The following is a 25,144-nucleotide window of genomic DNA, read 5'->3' as shown; positions in this document are numbered from 1 at the left end:
TTGATAAATATGGAACAGAGCTAAAGCAATGGCGTTATTACTCTCTTCTACGTGGGCCATGAAGTAAAGAACATTGCAAACCTAATAAATTTCAAACAATCTGGCAATTCCACCAGGGAGAAACATAAGCCTTGTAAAGATAAGAAACATGCCCCAGGATTCTTGGCTGGGCTCAACCGGTTGGTAAAAACATCCCCAGGTTCTTCAATAAGTAATTAGCTATAAAATCGCCAAAGGAGCAAGGCAACCATCTACCAATCTGTTTCTGATGATTTACCTCTTGTTTTTAGGGCTTAAAGCATTGTGATTGCCTCACTGATCCAATGAAGGCAAAAAGAGTGAGCCATGAGAAGAGGAATTATAATAGTTTTTTTGTTTTTATTTTAGTAAATATAATTATGATGACATAAAAGAAATAGACTAATCCAAAAATAATTTTTGTTTCTTAAGACATTCATTATACATTTTTTTAAATTCAACTGTCATTTTCATTTCATAACAATTATACTCAATAAAATATCCCTTATTTTGATCAACTACAGAGAAAAAGTAAAAAAAAAAAAAAAAACAAGAATGGAGGTTGAATGTACCCTTGTGAATTGTGAACAAATTTTCCCAATCTCAACTTTATCAGCCCACTCTTTCTCCACGGCAGCCATCCGGGCATCCATATAAACATAGGAGGTGGTTCAAGCCTTCTTTTTGGATTAATTTCTCCGGGTTGGATTGACTTCGATGGGTCAAAGTTTACACCAAAAAGCCTTTATATGCTTCCTATAATTTGAATCTATTTAAAAGTTATACTTTCAAAAATAAATATTTAATGACAGCGCCATACTTGATTTTGTCCATTTTCGCAAAAACACTGATATCAAGTCACTCAAACTAATATTACATAGCAACTGCGTGTCCCAAATGGCAGAAACTTTGGTGAGTAACCGTCGACAGATACTAGATAGATGTGACTAACTTTTTTTTATATATGCAGCCATCTTCAAGTTGAGGTCAGAAAATTTTCAGACCAACTTCGTATAACGTAAAGAAAGAACAAGGCCATCAACGAAAATTAAATATTCATTTATGTATTATTGTTAAAAAAAATGATACAAATGTAACAGTGGTTACACCTGTTCTTTTTTATTATATTCCCCCCTATGTCCATTAATTTTCATTATCTTGTCGATCAAACATCAATAAAAGTGACTAATCATATTGCAATTTTCCTTAGGAACGGTATATGTAACTTAAAAAATACAAGAGATTGCCAAAGACTAAATATTTTCAAGTAATAAGGATTAAAGAGGCACCTGGATGTGATTGATTCGATTAGATATTATGTTGTCCCGGTATAATAATATTACTGGGGTACTGACTCATTCAAAATGGTACTTGACTAAATTATTACTTTAAAAAATTCCTCATTCCTCCCCCCCCTCAACCCAAACAAAATTAACAATTTTCCAAAAACTATGAATCTTTTTTAATAAGTCCTCAAATTTCTAAGATAGTCTCGATTTAAAACTCCAAACCAATACAATCGGGAAAATGCGCTTGTTGCTTGAATTGATTCATCGTCGTACTGATATCCTTTTTCCTCACATAAGATGCTGGTTTTTAGGATACTACAGATGACGTTTCTAATCATCTTCCTTTATATCATATGCTAGTTATTTTTCCTTTCCATAATTTACAGTGTTGATTCTGTTAAAATTTATGAGGTCTTGTAGTTAGTTATATAGTGATATTCAACAGCACCGACGGACAAAAAAAGGGTCACAAATAGCACTACTTGCCACAAGTTTTAATCACGTGGTCCTTGTAGGATGTTTGCTTCTATTGTACCCATGGCAACAAACCAAATGGCGAAACAAACAACCCTGTAAGTGAATGAAAACTGCCCTAATTTGTCGTTTAATAAAAATATATTGAACAGTTCCGCAATATTGATACCTGTTTTGATATTGAAACTGCAATAATATTGTTATCGTGACAACACAAGTATGTAGAGTCAATCATAATTGATCTTCTCAAATATAGTGTTATTTTTAAAGAGCTTGACGAAATAATGGAGGAAAATAGGTGTTTTATTTTTTTGTTTAATCCAAATTTATTTTTTGAAGATTTAAAAGGAGTTGTGGATTCGATTATTACTCGTACTTAAAAAAAACTCCAGATTACTAAAGCCAATAATGTAGAATATAGGCTCTTTTCTTATTGAAAAAAGATGAATTGTTCTAATATAAAGGAGAAAAAATCACATTATATATTGTTTGAAAATTCTCAAAAAATCGAATTCATCCAACCTCCGAATTTTTACTCGAATCTAACATTACTCATTAGTCATTTTATACTTATTAGTTACGAATTTCACAAAAATATAACTTTTTTTTTGTTCATTAAATACCAAGGAGCAAGGGTATCAAACTCATGGGGATGAGACCAGATGTAGTCTACGAAGTATTTTTGTTTACTTTTTTCTTGTTTACAATTTAATTTAGTGATTTCAGGATAACTATAATGCTGAAGTGGGAATCTGTCAAAATAAGTTTCACACTCTGGGTATAGAACAATGAATCATAACGATGTTATGTTACGGAGATAGTTGTTTAAATACAACTATGTAAATTAAACTATAATAAATATCAACTTTTTACTATTTTCCGTCGTTTTTTACAATATTTTCTATTCATTGTAAAATAAAGCATTATTTATAACATGTAACTTTCTCATTCATAAATAATTAAATTTTAAGCCTTTATACCTAATAGGAGATTAAAATCAAAATGCAATAATTTATTATATGTCAAAGACTCTATATTCAATGTAAAATCATTCACATAATTTAATCAAGCAAGTTTAATCTTCTTTTTCTGTATGAAAAAGGAATTTCTCTTTGAATGAAAATTTTCTTTCCTACGGATCTTATTGATTTTAATGATAGATTTTTTTTAAATAAGTATTTTGAAATTAATCAGAAACATTCAAAATCAATGAAAGATATTAATATTTGTTTGTTGAAAAAGTTGTGGTAATGTAAAACTTTTTTTTAATTATAGGAAGGGAGATAGGGGCTAGTCGAACCACGGTTAATTTGACTAGCTAATAAGGCGCAAGCTGACAAACACTAGTTACCAGGCAGTTAGAGACGTACCATAAAAAGGGTGAATATTAATTTTTTATTGTAGTCAATTATATAGATAAACATAGTATTATTAGATATCGATCATTGTTACTCTGTCAAGATAAAAATTGATTTTACAGCTCAAATAATTTTAACTTTTGTATAAAACTGATACCAAAATGTTGCGTATAAACTTTCAATCTTTGTAACTTTACAAAAGTAAATGATATCTTCCACTTTTAGAATCTAAAGCATCTATCAAAAAGGGAATTTCATATCAACCATATGATTTTCAAGTATAATAATCTTCATCTTTTTTAATATCCTTTTTCATTTAAATATATGGTATCCTAATATCTGAACCCCTTTATTGTAGTTTTTTCACCTGTCGCCATATCTACTTTTACCTTTCATGTAATGTCCTAATTGGTGATTTGTTTAACTTGAATTAAATTAATCATTGAGCATAGCTCTACAACTAATTTAAGAATAGTACAATAGTTTATATGAATGACAAAAACTGGCTAAATACCTGATAACTTATTGCTTCTTTCTTAAGGAAAGATAGGTCACAGCGCGTTACTTCAGTAAAACAAATGTTATCTATAAATTTTTATTGTCAGCTGTCAATTTTTCGGAGTATTTCCCCCAAAAAGTGTTCTACACGTTGATTGGTTAAATTTTGCTATTATAATCTGAGAAGAATTCTCAACAGTTATTGAATATTCGTTGTTTACTGTTTTTTTTCTTTAAAAACATGTTATTTTTAGGAAAAAACATAATAAAAGATTACATGTTTTTCAGACAGGGACAGTATAATATGGAAGCATTGGCCAATAACCAAATAATTTTGGGCCTTTTCTTCTTTTTTGTCAAAAAGATACAAAATACAATAAACGAGGTGCTGATATAAAGATTGATGTGCAATTTGCGAACAATAATTTCAAATATAATACGGAAATTAAAGGAAATTTGCTTATTTTTGTAAAACAAATTTGTAATTTATCGAAATATAAAAGTAATTCTTGATACGTCAACTTCATGCATCATCATTGCATATAATTATTATCTGTTCCATAACTAGGTAGATTCTAAATTACTCTTTTAATAGACTGTTGTGTTTGTCTCAATTGGAGCATATACAAATATAAACAATTTATTTTTTGATATCTTTCCTTTGTCCTTCTTCATTTACATATTTTGACAATTCATTGCCCAATAGATGATCAATTCATCACACTTGATTGATCATTGTCAAATAGATACAAAACATACAAAGTTGATACATATATCAAAAATAATAAACATAAAATAATTTGTATTTTAAATCATATTCACAACATTTTTAAATGAATAAAAATAAGAGTATATTTATTGTATTTACGAAGTCGTATATTCTAAAATGTCTTAAAATGTTTAATTTATTCAATTCTTTACAATTAATTACAAAAGTACAAAATTTTGAAATATACTCAATGTCACATGCAAAAGCTATATTTCATAAATCTTTGGAAGAAGTATTTTTTAAGTTTATTTTATTATAACTCAAACTTTATTTATTCACAGGAGAATATATAATATATTTACGGATCGGATGGGATATGTCATAGAACCAGATTACGAAAACAGGCAATTAAAAGAAGGAGAAATTAGGCACAAAAAGACTTTTAATTAATCCTCCTTGAATCTTCAACTAAGGATATATATATATATTTGTGCCGAATTGTGAAATTCTGATTTTCCATGAATGAAAAAGTTAGTCATATCATCAGTGGTGCTGATAATGAAATGCATCCATATAACAAGAACTCTGAATATCAAAACAACTACAAATATGGATGTTGAACAGTCTTTTAGAATGTTTAAAACTACCAATACTGATTAACATAAGAAAATCTTTCTTCAATCTTGGTTTGTCAATATAATACAGCCAAATGTATGAATAAATTATTATAAATATAAAACCACACTAATTATTTTAAACTATATTTATCAAAATGTATTTTTTCTTTAATTAAAAGTTGCTTAATTTGTACATTTTCCAAAATTTTAGCGCTATTTTTTTTATAATTTGGGCCAAAAAACGTTGAAAAATTCTATGTCTAGTAATAATCTAGTTGTATAAACAACTTCACAATAAAAATATTAATCAATAATTTTATATGCCATTAATTATTTACCCATATATATTTGCTAACAAGATTTTTGCTAAAAATATAGTACATTTTTTGTATAACTTCATTGTTTCATAGTTTTATTGTGCTTAATCCTTTTGAAACTTCTTTAAACATTACATAATAATGATAATTATTGTGAAACTGTTATTTTGAATATACTTTCAAATATAATTTAATTTTATCTAACTATGGTATTATTTTTCAGGCATGACAGTATATATTTTTGTTTTTTTAATATGTCATCATTTCTTTATAAGTAGTAAATTTTATACCGATATTTTATATTAATTTAAAAATGAACTTCTTTGGTTATATCTTTGAATTATACATTTAAATATATTATATAACATTTTATCCATAAAACTCAAAAATTAATTATGATTAAGATGGCTGTTCTAACATGCTCACCGCGGAAGTTTTGTTCCAGAAAAGATAAATGACTGCATTAAGCCATCCAAATTTTGATTTTAGTATACATATACTTATTTAAGTTACATGGCCTAGGAAAAAATCATGTTATTTGAGATTAGGGATTAAGAATTATGATATATAAGAGTTTATTAATCTTATTGCAAAACATAATCTTCATCCCGAATATTAACCTTGGTTTATGAAAAAATATCTTAGGTCCTGTGTACAAAGCAACGTTTTCATTTTTTTTTTTTTGAGAATTCAAACAGTTTTACGATCACACTTTGAAGAAACTTGCGTTATCCGAAATGGTTTAGAAGGTTATTATATCTAAGAATTTTAATAAAAAGTTATAATTAACTCTCTTGATTGAAATCATATTAATTTATTCATTATTAAATATCTTAAATTTTGATTTTCTATAAATGAGGTTGCTTTTATCATTTACTTTGTTAAAATAAGTTCTTGTTGGGTATTGCTTCACTTGATCGAAATACCTGACTGGGGAGAGACAAATTTATTTGAATACAAATATTTGAGTTATAAAGTGCAGATACATCAATTTGATATCATTTTAGTAATGTTAGTAAGATGATCGTTTAAAAAAAAATAAGATTAATTTTAACTTCAATTTAATTTTAATTTCAAACTTGACAAACTTTGTTAATTAATAAATCTCATTTTAGATTTTAGACATTATGTATTGACCAGTGAGTCAATTTTGAGTGGCACTCTTTGTAAGAGTGCATAAGTAATAACAGATGTATTTTTTTATCTAGGTGTGAGTTTGTATTGGGCATTTCCCTTGCTACAAAAAATGAAAAACTATTTATTATCACTTCCCTGTTTCTCTTTCATTGCATCATATAAAATACCAGAGCAACTATCAAAATTTTATTATTTTTTTTGGATACCCATACGATGCAGATAATGGATATTTTGCACGATTTATTAGTTTTCCAAATTCGACCCGATAGATCAGCCAACGTCTATCATCTCCATGATAATGCTGCAACTGCGTTAACAGATTATTTCACCCTGGAAGCAATTTTCAAACAATATCATTTGAGGGGAAATAAAACGCTGGCTTCTCTAAGATCCAATGTCAAAACAGACAAAAAAATTTGTTTTCCTCAGAAGTCTTAGTGTTGGACCTTGTAGTATTACAGAGTGTTAATATTTACCCCCGACTTGGAGAAGTAGGTTCATGAAATTTAAAAAAGACAAAATTCAGTTTTTAAATAGTTTGAAGCAAACACCTACACACCCTGTCCTGTTTTCAGTCAATAATAGATGACTACATTAATAATGACAGACTGTTACTAATTTCTTTTGTATAACAATTAAGATACCAAAGTAATCAAATAAAGATTTTTATTAGTATAAGTGCATATACTACGTCTCCTACCTACACACAAAAATAAAATATCTTGAATCTAGACAATATTTAATACCAATCAATATATTTGATAACCATAGTCCTGAATATATATGAAACTAGATAATTACTCATCTAAATATTTTGTTAATGATTTATAAAAAATCATGTACATAGAAAACATTGCCAATAATAGCAAATTTAAAAATACTTAAGTGATCAAATATCCATTAAATATGGGCATTCAGGCCAAAAATTTATAAATGCTACAAAGGGAAGGAGTTAAAATTAATTATTTACATGGTAGCATGATCTAGAAAAAGAACATTTTTGTACATAAGAAAAATACAATAGCAATTTAGCTTTTCATAAATGCTTATTTATATTTCTAATGTAAAAATATTAAAATATTCCCGATCATTCCAACATCTAACAATTTATTTATTAAACGGTACTGTGATTTCTGTAGTGGCTTCAAAATTCAAGTTAAACAAAATATTTAAACAATAAAAAGTATTTATTAAATGCATGTGGAAAATTTTAAACATAATTATTTATATACATAGAGTGTATATCCAATTTTTTATGATATATTATGATCTCATTATCACTTCTACAAACTGAATTATATAGAAAAAACTGAATACGAATACACTAGCCCCTATCTCTTCCCCCTCTCATACTAATAGTCAAAAGTATTTTTGATCCCAAAACTATGAATACTCAGAATTTTCCCAGTGTAGCAGGACTTTCATTACCAATAAATGGAACTTTGATCCTTTTTTCCTCATATATTAACTCATCAGATTATTCTGTATAGAACAGCTGGTATCACACTGAGATATGCGTACCAATGTTGGAACTCTAACGTTATCTAGTAATGGAAGTAGGTTATAAATATATAAAGACTCCACTATTATGTATTCAGTATAAAGATGTTTATACTTTATTAGGTGATACACTCTGTAAAAAGTTTGAACAAATTATTTATATAGGCGTATTTAGAAAAAAAACTCTTTATTGAAGTATCAATACTGAAATATGAGCTTTAGCAAAAAATAATAAAAATTAACTACTGTAGAATAACCATTTCGTCAACTGTATCTTCTAAGAAATTTGAGATTTTATTCAATAAGCTGATAAACTGCTATTTAATTCATAGAAGTGAAATATTTTTGATCATTTAGTGTAATTATTGCATTTTCTGACTTTGTATAGATATATGTATGTATAAGGATTATAAAAGAGTTTTTAATAAAGTTGGATAACATTCTTTCAGTATATATGTAGGTATATCACACAAAAAAAACATTGCAATTTTTTTCTATTTAACAGCTTTTTTTTATAGTCACCTTAAGGGGGAAAAAGTGCAAATAGTACCAAATTTTTAATAAATGATTCAACTCATTATTATTTATGACAATCAATATTAGTATTCCAATAGTTTTTAGGAATATTAAAGGGTTATTTATTAATAATGAGTAATAAAACTTTAGTCTTGCAAATGAATATTTTGTAAAAATATGCCTCTATTATATATTGTTATTTTAAAATGCCTACCTATACTTACTACCTTGATTTAATAAAAATTGGATACAAAAACTATTATTCATACACTTTTTTTGTTTATCTACAGTGGATATTGCAGTATGGAAAAACTAGTAATGAAGCTATATTAAAAAAATACCTCTAAGCCATTCATTTGATAAGAAAATCACTATTCTTAATGAGATACCTACTAATATTATAATCAACGTAACTTCTGCCTTACAAATAATTCATGAAATAATATATATCAGAGATGCACAGATTAATTAGCAATTAATTTGGTAATTGACCGCTTTACCATTTAATTAGTGATCAGAATATGGTGTTAACTTTGTTAATTATATTGCGAACGGCTTTATAATAAAAATACTCTGTTCAGATTGCCAACTACAAAAATAACACAACATACTAGATAGTGCTTAAGATTTACAACTCTAGTCATGAATAATTAGAATCGTATATAAATGTTGGCATTTAAAAAAAAAGAGAGCCGAAAATTGACCCTTTTAATCCGATATTTTTTTAAGGGGATGGGAATGAGAGCAGCTTAGCTGTCGTTATATCTTATGAGATCAGCTGCGAAAAAAATTAAATAAGCACAAAAATGTCATTCTATATTTAAGAAGGACATAAACAAACTTGAGGATTTGTTGTGGAGTAATTATTGTAACCCATTGTTAGACTCAGTGTGAATTGAAAATCGATATCGGAGTAATTTTTGCAACAGTCCTTGTTTATTTCCTTCTCCCCCTCCTCCTTTGTCAAAATTGATTGTACTTGATCAAGTGAAACGTCGCTGCATCTATGCTGGTCTCCTCTAAAATATTCTTCTATTTATCAGAATTACCATGTGGATTTTCAGTTTCTTGTATTGTTTTTAACATGTGCAAATTTCACTCGAATTTCATCACAAATAATAAGGGCAACTAATAGAGCATTTTGGAGTGACATGCATTGAAAACTATAAAGTAACTAAGTGAGAGACGTTGCAAGGCTAGGTCAGTGCAACCAGTAATAATTTTACTATATTGTAAGTACTACTTTGTTGTAATTGTATTTATTAATACTAGAAAAATAATAAAGAATTAATCGACGAATTTACAACTATTGATTAATCAGTGATTGGCCAAATTGCTTATTGGTGCATCCCTTATATATATAATTTTAAAGGATAGGTAAGTGATAAAAATATTACGTATTAAAAAGTTTTTTTCTATCTACTTTCAAATATTTCTAAATAAATCATCTAATTTATGGTATTTCAAAGAAAATAAATGTATCAATTAAGTTCATATGAGTTTTTTCAGAGATATTTAATACCAAAGTATATAAGGCAATATGTTATATATAGATATACCACGGCGTAACCTTTAATGTGTCTTGCAACCTCTTCTAAGAAGAAAGATAAAAAGTCCAAAAACCAGTTTGTAGACAATTTTTCCTAACTTTGGAATTATTGTACAATAATTGTTGCTCAGAATTGTTGACATCTTAACCAGAGTTAATTCAAATACAAATATGATTAATAAACTGATTGGGGAAAAGAAACTGAAACATTGACAGCTGGAAACAGAATATAGAGTAAATGTTTATGCTGGTGAGATAACACAGTGTTGTATTATATCTTTAATAAAGAAGCAAAATTTGATAAAACTAGAAATAATTTAATAAAATCCTTATTTACCAAGAGATTTGGTTAGTTATGTTTATTCTTCTTCTTTTATATACCGCATCTTAGTTGTGTTTTTTTCATTCAAGTCAATAATAATGAAGTACTCACATTTATTTTTAAAAAAAACTTAAATCAGAAAGAGCTGAATCAATGAATATTTGTTAATAACTCCTAGAGATATTCTAGAAAAAGCCAGAAAAAACTAGATGTAAAAATCAGTAGTACCCAGTTGCTGTTCTATTTTGTCGGTTCCTGTTCTCTTGGCTCAAAAACCCGAAATAATAGATCGATAAAGGTACAAGCTTACGTTCTACTGATGGTGCGGCCACTTCCTCTAATTCAAGAGAGTTCCACCTTTTTCATCTGAAGGTAGCCCATCCCAAATATTTGTTTAGGCAACAAATAATTTACAGGGATGTAGATATGAGCTGTTGTGTCACTGTCAGCTATAATGAACAAAATACATATTCTGCTTTCCCCCAGTAAGACACTTGGACTTGCCTCTGAGAAATAATGAGATCGGGTCGTAGAGCGATTGGGGAGAAACTGACATGGAGAGTAGCATTCAAAGTTATTTTTAGTTGTGTTCCTTACCTTTTGATTTTGTGACAGTCACAATCGAAAGCCTAGACTCACATAAATAGGTGGTTGTGAAAAGCAACAGAAATTTCATTGTCCATTTTGAGGGAGAAGATATGGAAAGGCTGTCAGTATCCAGAATGAAGCAAGATCTACTTGTGTGAGGTGAAGCTTAGAGTCTGTCAGCTGGTAATTCTATGGAATCATTTTCCAACACAGTGGAGAGAGCTATTTCTTCTTTTTTTCTTTTTGTTAAATAATAATTAAAAAAGTAATCTAGTACCACTGCCTTAACTAGATACCACTCTATGGCACACCGATGGAGAACATTACTGTAATGGTAGGTAGAGGTAGCCCAAAAATAAAATAAGCATTTAATGCCCAAAATCAATGACTATTTGAAAATAATTCCTAGAGATTTTTAAGAAAAAGCAAACAAAATATTTTTAAAAAAAAGGAAGATAAATTAGGCATTTCCGTTAAAGAAGTAACAAAAATTAGAAAATTGGGGTTCCAAACACCTGAAAAATCTAATGAAGGGCGGACTATGACTGATTTTGAACGTATAACTAAAGAAAATTTACATTCGTTAGATAAATATGAATTAAGAAGAATAAAACAGTTAAAAATAAGTTACAACCCAAGACTGGCTTCAAGGAATGAATACAATTCAGTCATCAATATTACCACCTCTATAGAACTCCGGCAGGAGTTGGCCGCCTAACATTATAACCCACATGACGACTAATACATTCCAATAAATATGGAACGTGTCCTTGTTAGAGAATTGGCCGTTTTAGCAAATTTCTCAAAAAATAGTCACTAACTCCAACTTTTTTTTTTAAATTGTAATTACAGATGTCACCAGTCAGAGAAATGTAGTAAAATCAACCTTCTTTAGTTTTCTGTCTCATTTCAATTAAGTATGATTAAACCTTAAATTATAAAATGTTCGGGCGGGAGAAAGAAGAAAGAGAAAAAAAAAAAATATTTTGCGTCATTTTGTCTTTTTTTCCTATTTTGTTCTTTATCCAGATCAGATATGTTTTGATAAAAAAATTTTAATTTAACTTTTAGTTCGTTGTAAAAGAATTTGTTCTTGTGTTTTTGCATCATTAAGAAAAATTATATCCCAATTAGGTTTTTTTAAAGATAAATATCATTTATTATCAGAATGGAGTTTATTTTTTGGGAAAAACATGTTTTGTTTGAGTTTTATTAATATATCATGATTCATGATTAAGTACTATTAAATGTAAATGTGTTTTTATGGTATTTTCCAGATGTGAGAAATTATATTTAAAATGCCACAATTTATATTATCCGTTTTCATTTACTTAAGAATATTAATTCATTTCTAAGTTCATATTACGATTATAAGATTTTATTTTAAACGGACACATTTCTGAGTAATAAACTCCTCATAACATTATATTTTGCTAAGAATAGTAAGCCACATTTATATCAGTTAATCAATAAATTGCTGTTATCCGAAGATATGACACACTCAACCGAGTATTACATAAAAATATTAGTTTCTGTTGACACAATATCTCTTATAAAGCCTAATCAAAATATCATATTAACAACAAGAGTATTGATTTGTTTAATTTTTTTTAGACGTATAAAAAAAAAGAAACTCGTAAATTTCAACCTACATTAAATTTTATCACATCCATTAAAAAAAGTCAGGATTTAACTAATTTATACGATCCCAGAAGAATAAATATAATATGTACATTATACGATGTGCATACATATATTTAAGAGGGAATTTGTTTCATGGTCTAGTTATTTATAGCTTTGCAAATATGTTCACTTACAAAGTAAAATATATTTATAACATTTTAGTTGACAATTATGATAACTTTAGAAAGCACGGTGAAAAAAGCTTTCATTTATCTCATGGAGTATACAAGCGAAAATATTTTTTTGTATTTTTTTCAAATTTCGATTACGGCTGTTGTGATATTGTAAGGAAATAACCTTTGTATAATTTCATTTCCTACAATGTTATCTGTAGGTAGTATTAATCATTATTTTGTCTTCATTTATTATATAGACAGTATCTAAACTATAAAAGTATTAATAAAGTTTTTTTAAAGCTACCCTATGAAGCAATAAGAGAAAGTAGCAGAGAAAAAAAAATTATCTTTAGTTTCCGAAACGTAAAATCCAATCATCAATTTTTTTTAATTTTTTCCCCCTTTTTCCTGGATATAACAATTTAAAAGAAAAACTTTTTTTTTACTTTTTATAGGTTAGAAGAATGTCTATCAAAAATATTTTATGGTAAATAAGTAAAAATGTATTCTTAGTATATTACTAAGTAAATAGTTTAAAGTAGGAAGTGAGTGACAAGAAATTATTAGTATAGGTTTTATTTATTATTTTCTTTGTTTTATATTCTTCAATACTATCTAGGAGTGAAGGAAATAAAACGATAACAAGGACCGTAGAACTAAAGGACCAATATAATTCCCAAAACAGATTATATCTTTAAAATTATAAATTATACAAAAATCTTCAATGAAAATCAACACATTTCATTTATGGTCACACAAAGTAAGAAATGGTGATTAAATATAACTTCCGTATTTAATTGTTCGATGAAAATACAATACGTTTTAAAAATAAACGAAGAAAAAAATATATAAAAATGTATCCAGTTCACTCTCTGTCCGGTATAGTTTAGTCTTAAATGTGAGTAGAAAAACTTATATAGTCTTTCCTTGATGACAGCAGTCAACTTTATTCCTTTGTTTTTAATCATTTCTAGTACAGACAGATCGAAAGCTCAACAGTTTCAAGGATTACTCCTAAAACTGTTGTGGACTGGGCCGAATAAATAAGACAATAATGATTTGTTCATCTTAAACTCTTTTTTTTTTTTTCAAAAAAAGATGATAATCAAACGAAAAATATTCCAATACTGTTATTGTTAAACACTCATGGAAACTGAGTTTATAATAAACGAATTAAAAAAATCGCTTAAAAAAATCGAAATGTATTTTTCTTAATAGAGAGAAAATCAAAATATATTGTTTTGATGCTCTCAACAATCCCACTTACATTCAAAACTATTCATGATCGTTTCAGTTTTCATGTTATTTTTTTGTAGATAATTTAACATATCTACTTTCAAATCAATATTTACAATAACTTGCATTTTAAAACATACAAACTACTTTGTATCAGATCAATGATCTCTTATGTAATTCAGTTTGATTATTAAAAAAAAACTTATTAAAAAAAGAAATGCTTCAATTTGGATTTACAATTTTTTTAAAGGTATAATTTTGTATTAAATGATAATTGTTCACCTTTATTTTTTATTATTGGTACTTCATAAATTTGTGAATACTAAAGTTGCTATGACAACATGTTTAACAAATGTAGATAAATAAAATATTTATAATTCGTTTTTAAATACATTTATAATGTAATCATTATTTAACCCTCACTTGAAAATATTATAATGATGTCAGTATTATTTTAAGTCATTTTACAAAGAAAAAGACGAGTATGAATAAATTAGAAGCTGGGAAGGTAGAGAAAATTTGAAAAATCAAAAAAATTACACCCACAAAATAGATCACATTTTTGTAATATAATTTTGATTATTTTGAAAAAAATAATAATATGTTCTAAATTATACCATTTGAATTACCGATTATTTTGCTATCAGTTGTTATAATTTTATCAAAATAAAATATTTAATCAAAATCAAAAATGAGTAGTGAGGAAAATTTTGTGTATTTTGGACATGTTAAAAAAAATCAAAAATCAACATGGTAATTCTGACTATTTGATGAATGTTCTTGGGGAGAGCAGCTACAATCATCTGTGACGAGGGAGGAGGAGGAGAAGGAAATAAACAAATACTTTGTCAAAAATAACTCTGGTGGCAATCCTTTATTCTACATTATTACTCCACAACAAATCTTTAATGTTACTCTCCGTCTTTTATTAGAAAAGATTAATCAAGTTTTGAATATAATAGAATCTATTTAGTAGGAAAATAGTTCAACTGCTAAGGAGTTAAATAGTAATGACAACAGTCGAGGAAAAGACAATTCAATATTCGAATTACCAATTCCAACAAATCGGGCCACCTAAAAAATACACACGATTTGAATGGCTAATCATGAAATATTGGTGATATTGTAGAACCCAGCAAAGGAAACAGTTCTAACAAGCGTTGCAATTTTACCAGTATTGGTTATGAATTGACAAATCACATCATGTTATTTTTCCAGAGCGGCTCCTGAAGGGGTCAAGTATAATTTATAGATAATTTGTAGACTCACATAATTTGTAAATAGATTTAAACAATAGAAAAGACATTTTGTATCACATTTTGACACATTTGAGTCAAAACACAATCCGAGTAATTGAGCCAGAAAGAATATGTTTTTCAACTTTCCGCGATATATGCTAGCATATAAGAGCACTTTTATAATGAATATTCAAACTTCATATATTTATTATATTTGATTAACATTCAATATAAAAAAATTCATAGCTAATTAATACAAGCAAAAATGATGTTAAATTATAGAGTTTTATAATGCTTTTTTATTTGAAAAATGAAATTATGCATCATATGAGGATAAATTTAATTCAAATAAAATTTTTGCTTGGCATAAAAAAAGAATGATAAATCATAGAATGTATAAAACTTATCAGTAATATAATATGTAATTTTTACCAACTCATAATACCTATGAACTGAGCTAAATTAATTATAAAGTTACCATGTCGCTTTTTATTTATTTTCTTATTTTCATATTGATTTGGATAGAATTTTATATATTTTAAAAAAGGTTGTAAAACAAAAGTTGTAAAATTTTGAAAAACATTGATAAATCTCCTTACCTTTTTTCCCGTGGCGTCCATTTCGTTTCCTAACTTTCACCATTCGATATACCACTTCTGCAAGACTATTGTTGTCCTGGTTGAGTGGCTTCCGTCTTCTACGATGAATTTTACGACCAAGTACATAGTATGTGAGCATCTCTCCTTTTCCCTTCACCTTAATCACACCCCGCTCTTTAACAATATAACCACGATCTGACAATTTCTGAAAAAATAACAAAAAGATATAAAGTTTATTATTTACTTGCTGTAAAAAACCTTTCAATATTAAATTGTATAAATTTAAATAAGGAGACTCATTTCCCTAAATTTAACTACAAATCTCATAATTTTATCATTAAATTCATTTAAAATTGTAAACACCCTGAGTGAATCGTAAAAAAAGATATTTTTTTAATAATAACGCTTATAAACTTATTATTGACCATCATTTAAGATAGCCTGTTCCTTTTGGTTTTAGCACAAGAACAATAATAAAACTCAATAAAGGAAAATTTCTGTTTCTGTGGCTTACAGTGAGCAACATTTTATTTACCATTAACATACCCTCATACATATATAAAAATATTTTTTTTAACCAATGAATGGTATATATCTTTTAAGAAATTTACTTTTAAAGTGGAATTTTCTTTGGAAAACAAAAGAATAGGAAATAATAATAATTTTTAGTGCTGTTTTGTTTTGTTTTTTCTATTTTGTTCTGTATGTTTAATTAGTAAAAAAATTTTGTTTCGTTATTTGATAAATTTTTTTACGATTGACAATAAAAATATGATAACTAACCTCTTAAAAAAATATGGTAACTTTTGTAAGGTTCTCTTTTTTATTATGAAGATGTATGTTTTCACTTTACGACAAACTATTATTATCAAAAATAAGATACTTATTAGATCTTTCTAACCAAAAAAATACATAAATGATAAAATGGTTGTAAAAAAGTATTTTTCAAAAAAACTTTCGGTAGGTAAAAAAACCAGACAATTTGGGTTATAAAAGTCATTTAATTTTTTTTACTAGTATAATTGATGATACTTCATATGTTTTAAATATATTCACATATATAAGTTTTGGTATTGGAATATTACCCGATAAAAAATTGTCCAACTATTATTAATAATTAAAATAGTTTGCTCCTAAATATCAAATTAATAACTACAATTTTATCATTATCTACTTATGAAAATAAAATGGTAAAGCACGCTACAAAGTACATAGCTTTTAAATCGTTTAATTCAAATTATATTTGAATAAAGTATGGCAAGCTTTCTACCTGTGCCATACTTCATAGCTCACAATTATATTCCTTTTTTTGCATGTACCACTAAATTTAAATTTATAAATACATGGATCTTTTAGTTAGTTACCGTTTCGATTTAGAAAATTGGAAATCATAAATAGGGAGTCTTCAGATAAGTGCGCACTATACGCAGAAAAACGTACAATGTCGGCATAGCTATGAAATAAACAGGATCCATTTTCGAGAAATAACATAGAAAATACTTATGACAGATTATGTTCTTTCAAAAGTTCCATAAGACTTAATTGTACTATATTAAAAATTACTCTTAAGCAAAAGTAACTAATTTTACATAGAAAAGACATATACAGCCCTTAATAAAATTTAAATTTCTAAGTATTATTAATAAAAACTTTGAGATCATTTAGTAAAAATAAAGTACTACACTTTTACTGACGGTATTCTACACAAGTAGTAGTTTATATTTCTGTATAAAGGGTGTGACTTCTATTTAAAAATTGAAACATTTTTAATAAATGAATTTTCCCCTAAACTAATCATCCAAAATTTAATGAGAACTAAAGCCAAAAAAAGTTCTTAATATTCAATATAATTTCCTTTTGCGTAAATAACGGCCTCAACTCGACATTGGAAATGGGAGTCGGTCTTGATGACAGTCTCCCTTTGGAGATTCCAGTCTTACTAGCGTGTCTTGGACAACAGCTCAGATTTTGGGTTACAAGAGAATCTGTTGGTGTGTCACTCAACAGTGTCTCACATAAAGAAGTCTATTGGACTGAGATCCAATGAGGTTGGAGGTCAAACACAAGGTCCAACAAAGTGGAAAAAAAAATTAAGAACGAGGTCTGCATTCTCAAATATTGCCCAACTTACATTTGAACAGCTGTCGTAAGCACTAAAATTTTGTTGTGAAACAACGGCTGCTCACTGTATATTTCAATGAAAAAAAATTAAACCCATATCGTAACTAGGCAAAAATCTATTCTTAAATTATAAGAAAAAATACTTATTATGATATGTACATAACATGAATCCAATTCACTTCATTCAATTAACTGCTTTTTTTATCAAATTAATTAGCTTATAGTGTAAATATTCTCCAAGGTTTATAGATTTATCAGGAATATTAAGCTATTTCTCCTTTTGAATGATAGGATAATGTACTTTTTATCATAAATTCAAAACTATTGCTTAAAAAATATGATATAAATATCATCCAATATATTATATAAGATGGTTTTCTTTTATTGAAGTCAGAAAACATATTTATTTTTGTAGAAGCTGAAATGTGGTTATGAAAGTTTTAAAAACCAATAACAACAGTTGATATATAAAAGATGTCATATATGAGATGTTATAAAAAATAATTCCTCCTTTAAAAAATTAATATAATAATATATCACCTAAGGGGATAACTTAATTTTTAACTTAGCTTTGACATTATAACTTTAATTTCTTAAGTATTTTGAATGACTTGTGTTATAGTCAGAGTTCAACTGTGGGTTCTATTCAAATAACCTTTAAGTAAAAATTGAACTATAAAAATTGTCAAAATATTCCTTTGATTGTATTAGTATTTTAATACAAAAAGATAAACCAACATAATACATATGTCGCTCGTCTATACAAAAACAAACTCGGGTGATTTTTCTAGAAACTGAGTCTGGCTTACACATTTTGTATACTTCCACAAATAATCGTCAATTGCTGTTATGATTAGTTCTTTTAAGATTAGCAAATTAAATAGCAAAAATTCCTTTTTACAGTGAAATAATAAGAAACTATCTGTCATAAATCAAATGAAGCCTTTAAACCATTTGTAACATTCTTGGGTAGCTTAACTCATCCTCAAATTTGAATACAAAGCCTAGAATTTGCCTATAGTATATTTGGCTATATATATTTTGTAAAAAAATAGAAATTCCTCCTTTTCCTGATTTTTGTTCAAGGTTGTTTTTGTATTAACTTAGAAAGTTTGAACTTTAAAATAAAATACATCTAGTATTTTCCTACATGTTATGTAAATTAGGGCCAGCTTGATTGAATACTTCCTAACTGGACCTAATGCTTTGATGGTAATATTTATATGAATGATGGAATTAATCGATCTGAAGTGACGTAAATACTGCTTACAATATAAAAATATATTTGTAAATTCAGTAATAATGAAAAATATTACAGGGTGCATAACTTACCAATGCTGTTTGTTTAGACACTTGGATATAACCAGGTGTACCAGTGGAGTCCATTCTTGAAGATTCATTCACTGTATCTCCCCAGATATCAAAAACAGGCTGCGTAGCTCCAATTACTCCACAGATAAGTGGACCCACTGAGACTCCAATGCGCAATTGAAAATGGTTAAATGAATGAGTGTTAATGTTATTGAGTTTTTCCTTCATTTCAATAGCAAAATCTACTAGATCACATAGATGTGCATACTCGTCCATCTCTGACTCCAATGGGTTAATTCCAGAAGCAGCCATATACGTCGACCCGATGGTCTTAATTTTTTCTATGGATCGGAATTTTTCATCATCTAATATCTCATCAAAGTCCACTAGAAGTAAAAATGTGTGATTATAGAACATTTTAACATGCAAAACATATACCTCTGCAATTAATACTCTGTACACAGAACTTTTTTTTTTACCAGCTGATAGCTATTTTTTCTGTTTTCTTTTAGTGGAGTAGTTATGAAATGAAAGACACAATTGAATTAAAACAATCGTGCAATGATTATTTTGTTCTGAGGTAGAGAAAAAATACAGAGAATCTTTAATAATATATGTATGTAATCCCTTTTTTTTTAATATGATGTGCAGTGCTTTAATTCCAGATGCTCGTTTTTACATTATTATTTTGAGATCAAGTAGTCGCAGTTCTAAGATTTTCAGTGCACACTCAAAATTGAGACCTCTTAAAAGATACAAAATTCAAGATAAAATTTTCTTTATTAACATAGATTATTTTGATAACAAAAAATAAATAGATCAACTAAAAGAAATGGTTTCCTTAAGATTTAAATTTTTCAATTGTTTTCATTCAATCTCCTTTTTCATTTTATAACCATTCTAATCTTTTAAATAATACCTTTTAGTTGGTCAACAAAAAATAAGGGAACAAAGAGTGTATGTTCTTTGTATAGACTATTCCTTGCACTATGTTATTAATTAATTACCTATAATTTCATTTAAAAGACGAATACATTCCATTCCTTCGTTTACATCCTCGGAATAGAAGTCGGTAAAATTTGGGATGGAAGCAAACAATACGCCAGCATTTGATCGACCAGTGGCATATAACTCCTAAAGTTAAGAAATTGTAAATTAATAAAACCCACAAACTTATATACTTTATTATCTAATAATTAATCATGATAAACGACGATGTTTTTTACTTCAGCTAATGAATATTCTTGTATTTACTCTAATTTTATACAAAATTACAATTTTCTAAAATATTACAATGATGTTTATAACTAAATACAGAGTTCTTATAAGTACATACATATAAAAATGTATGTTTTTAACAAAAGTGTTCTTTAAATTATTATTTTCAACTCACTAAACAGCTCTATTTATCATCCCTTTATATTTTCTCCAAGTCTTAACATCATCACAAGAAAATGTTTTAACCATAAGAAATAAATATTAGAAAAATACTGTTTTGAAGACAAATAAATAAAGATAAATTAAAAACAAAAGAGTCAATTTAAAACATGTTTATAATTTTACCTAGTCGTATTTTATCCAAAATAGGAAATTGTAGACCCAAAAACTCTTTTAAAAGTATCAACGTTTTGTCCAAAATAGCATGAAGTATTTGAAATTAATAATTCATTATTTTTTTTTCTTCTTCTACGAAAAAAGATGGCATTGCATTTTTTTAAAATTCCCTCTAAAATGTGTAGATTTGAACTCATTCAATGGTACTTTTTTATCTATGCATTTACAAATTATAATTTAAAAATCAAACCTTTTAGGAATTAGGGTCAATTGAATCCATCATGATAAGGTATGAGGAAACCTTTTTGATAAAAAAAGGACATTTTATTAAAGAATTTACCTAACATCTAAAAAACAAATATTTTAATTCCTATACACTTTCAATTAATAAACTGATAGCCTATAATAGCTAATATGTTAATGCGCGGGCAAAATTTTATAATCTTTTAAATTTGAATCAATGTACATTTCTCAGAACAAAAATATTTTTTTTTTTTTTTTTTTTTTTTTTTTTTGAAAATGGGTTAAAATCAAAGATTTTTAAATCAAAAAAATTGAGTTTAAACTTCATTTGGTGTCCTTAAAATTGTGTTTTTAATTAGATTTTAGAAAAAAACTTGGTTTTCCCGCTTTTTCGATGGTACAATATGTATGCAACTCTGTAAGAAACATGGAGAAATTTGCTCTCACATATCTACCCTTTAGATCCAGAGGGTGAGAAAGACTTTGGGGTGCACATAGTATCCTCAGGGAGTAATCAAAAGAACTGTAAGAAAAAGAAAAGCTTAGAAGGAAATATGGCTTCCTAGTAGTTATGATTTTAATCATATGGACTATTTTGTGTGGGGGCATCTTGAGTCGCATAGTATGGACGTACTCATGACACTCAGACCTTTCCTATAAACTCCCTCAATGAAGAGATGACCAAATGGACAAACTCCTTGTAAATAATGCCTCAGCTTCCTTCGAAAGCAGGATTGAGTAGAATATTGAGACTTAAGAATCATATTTCTAGTGAGGGGATTCATACACCATTACCTACCTATTGTGAGGAGGAATTTTTGTACCAATTTTATCACCGCACCCTATATGTATTTCTTTACATATGTTCATACATAAATTAAGGTACATACTATATATTTATGTACCTATTTGAACAAGTATATGTACATTGTTCATATGTATTTACAATCTCTTGAAAGAGTATTAAATCAAAAATATATTATGTGTAAGCCCTGTAATATATCCATTTAAATTGCACTCTTTTCAAAAGAGAAATATGTTTAACTTTTCCTTATAAATTTATTTAAAGAAAATGTTTAAAAGTGACAACCACTATGACTACTCTTCTCTTACGTAACATTTTTTTTTTTTTGTATATCATTTCTTTTCAAGACTTTTTTTTTTTCACTAAGCCGTGAAATTTTTTTTTATTGACGTTGCAAAAAGGAATCACAAAATATGTTTCATCATTTCATAAAATTTTTATTTCTTTTATTTTTGAAAAAAAAAAGAACAGGATTTATTATTACTGTGTCATGCAGAGTAAACCAAACTGAATTTATTTATCCAATATTACCCTTTCTTTTCCGCTAAAAAAAAGAATTTTATGGTAACATGAATTTATACTAGAAAACATATTTTTACCCTTGGATTGAGATGGCGTGTTTTAGACTATTTTTACCTAGAAAAACTTGAAAATAGTCTTTATATCCTTAATTTTCTGCATTTGTGGCCTATCGAGAGCAACCTTTCATATACCATCTATATATATTGAGAGCTTAATATTTACCCCATGCGACATATTTAAGTTTACATTTAAATAAAAACTTTTTTAAAGTTTTTATAGGAATTTTTACAAAAGTGAGGTTTTATAATATTCCAATAATTATTTGTAATTATTTTTAAATGGAAATATTGGCTGTATCTTCAAAGAAGAGAAAATGGAAGGCAAAAGAGTTATTGTGTCGGAATTGCTCGCGCGCCAGAAGACCCCAGCTAAGATTAACAATGACTTCAAGATCAGGCGCAATGTCGTGTATCGTATTAAAAAGCGATTTAAAACCTAAGGAACAGTCGTCAAAAAGTCTGGGCAAGGTCAAAACCACCTGTCTAGAAATTCCGTGAGGACTATTTGCGATTTGGTCAATGACATTATTGCTTCGAAAGATAATTAAGGATGACTTGAGAGAATGTATCCAACAACATGGGCCTCCCAGTTCCCGATATTTTAATAGTTTCTATTATTCTATCTACACAAAGGTCGAGGCAAGCTACATGGAAAAAGCCTTGTGAGTTTGTGACATCTTTGGAGTACGCTGCTGTCAAGTCAGCACGGGCTAACTTGTCATAAGATTAAATCCATAATGCTTGTACATTCACAATTCAGAAAGAAGCTGGAGGCTGTCATTCAGACTGAGGGCCACCATATGTAATAAAAACGTTGATTTTAGTTAAAATTCAATGGAAATAAACTTAATTTTGTTCTCACTGTATTTACGAACTAGTTTTTAATAAAGTTTGAAAAACAATCTTCAGTGTAAACTTAAATATGAGGCATGGGGTATAGATATACCTATAATATCTTTTTGAGGAACAATTACTTAATTACTTCTAAATATTAACTTTTTTAAAGATGTTTTTAAGTACGAAGTTGTATGTCTTCACTTTAAAACAAACTATGATTTTTATCATTGTGATCAAAAGAGAGGAACTTCCAAACAGAGGGGCATTCTCATCATTTTGTATACTTACAAGACATTTCCTTCGATTTAGAACAAATATAAAGAAATAATTAAAATATTTTTTTTTCAAATTTGGAAACAAGCAACACATCATGTTGTATTTATTTTCTTTGTATACTTAAATTCGAAAAATTACACTTGATGGTGTAAAGATAAAAAAAGTATTTTTAAGAAAAAAACACTTTGTATTACACAAAAGCAGCAATTTTGTATTATTAAGGATATTTTCATATTTTTAGAGATACAAGCGATCAAGAACAAATCATGTCAATCCAAAGGCAAAAAAAGTACAAATTTTGTTAACTAGTGTTCCATAAAGGATATTATACACGATAATTGTTAACACTCACATACAACAACAAACGCATGAACCCCCTCATGCCATTAAATGAATATGCATTTACATATTACGTGGGATATATGTTCTATTTTTTGTGAAGGATTTTCTATTTTGTATACAATAAATATATGTCACTTACATTTGTAGGTGCGTCACATATGGTTTTATTTAATTATAACTCCAGACATTTTAATTATTGTTAATTATAGATGGATAATATCATTTCTTTCTTATCTATTTTTTTTTATTTATACCTTATTTGAATATATGTATATATATATTAGTGTTACATTCGAGTATTACTCAAACTAAACAAATCTGGACTTTAATAAATAAGAATAATCAAAACTCCAAAGATTCGAACAATAATTTGTTAAACTTTTTTATCACTCAATAAGACTTTATAATAAAAAAAATCGTTGTTAATGTATTTAAAAAAAAACAAATTTGCTTATGTAGAAATTATATAAAAATTGAACTCAAAAGAACTCAAAAATTTGCATGTTGTACTAACACTTACTCAATCCCGACCATACTTGATTTTTTTTTTACTCATACTCAAAACTAATAAATGTATATCTACATATATTTACAAGATTAAATCAGTGTAGCCATGAACTGTCTAATATCTCATAAAATGTTTAAATATTTCTAATCGTCGTCAATATAGCCACCAAATGTTACACGAATAAATATGTCGAATAAGGATTATGCAGTTATCATTTTGAAAACTTATAAGAATTTATGTAATTTTGTTACACTTTTGCGACCTTTTTGAAGTTTGAACACAACGGTGCTGCCCAAATAAATTTACACAAACTTGAAATGACTATAGCTAAAATGGCTGTATTTATAATTAACTACATTGAACAAAATTTATGACAGCAATTATTCAATATGTTCTCCCTCTCCGGCAACATAGGCCAAAGTGAACTCTGCAACATCAAACGTGGCTATGGCTACAATGATGGAGCATTGACCGGCTCCATTATTTGCATTTTTGCCTCAAAAAAACGGTATACAACTCACCAAAAGCCCTATTGTCGTGAAGGTACATATTATGTAGTTTCATGTTTAATCACATGTAATTATCTTAATAAGTAATTAGTTTTTGTGTAAATTTATCTGAGCAGCAATGTAAAACTAACTGAAATAGCTTTCATTTCGATGGCTTATAATTTGAAAACAATGGAGGCAATTATTTGATTTATTTTTTAATGTTTAAATTATTATTGAGCCTTTAATAAATAGTTTTTAGTTTTTAACTTTTTGCCATTTTTTTATACGATTTATAATACGAAAATAAGAAA

The 25,144-nt window shown here is 27.5% G+C and overlaps 1 protein-coding gene across 2 annotated transcripts in view; it reads right to left on the bottom strand.

The window, feature by feature from the left end:
• The window catches only part of LOC121118136 (adenylate cyclase type 8), a 64,146-nt gene that overhangs the window by 15,598 nt on the left and 23,404 nt on the right, over nt 1-25,144 (bottom strand). Inside the window, exons 16-18 of one of the 2 annotated variants that reach the window (XM_040712680.2) lie at nt 20,204-20,330; nt 19,218-19,582; nt 15,765-15,969 (exon numbers count right to left, since the gene is read on the bottom strand). In XM_040712680.2, coding sequence (XP_040568614.1) covers nt 15,765-15,969; nt 19,218-19,582; nt 20,204-20,330 — 697 coding nt within the window. Of the gene's footprint in view, nt 1-15,764; nt 15,970-19,217; nt 19,583-19,634; nt 19,702-20,203; nt 20,331-25,144 lie in introns of those variants that run through there. The other variant, XM_071888632.1, reaches the window with a different exon arrangement.

Source organism: Lepeophtheirus salmonis, chromosome 5 (genome assembly GCF_016086655.4).
Source record: "Lepeophtheirus salmonis chromosome 5, UVic_Lsal_1.4, whole genome shotgun sequence".
In the NCBI taxonomy this organism is placed as follows: Eukaryota; Metazoa; Arthropoda; class Copepoda; order Siphonostomatoida; family Caligidae; genus Lepeophtheirus; species Lepeophtheirus salmonis.
This window is presented reverse-complemented; position numbering and strand designations above follow the sequence as displayed.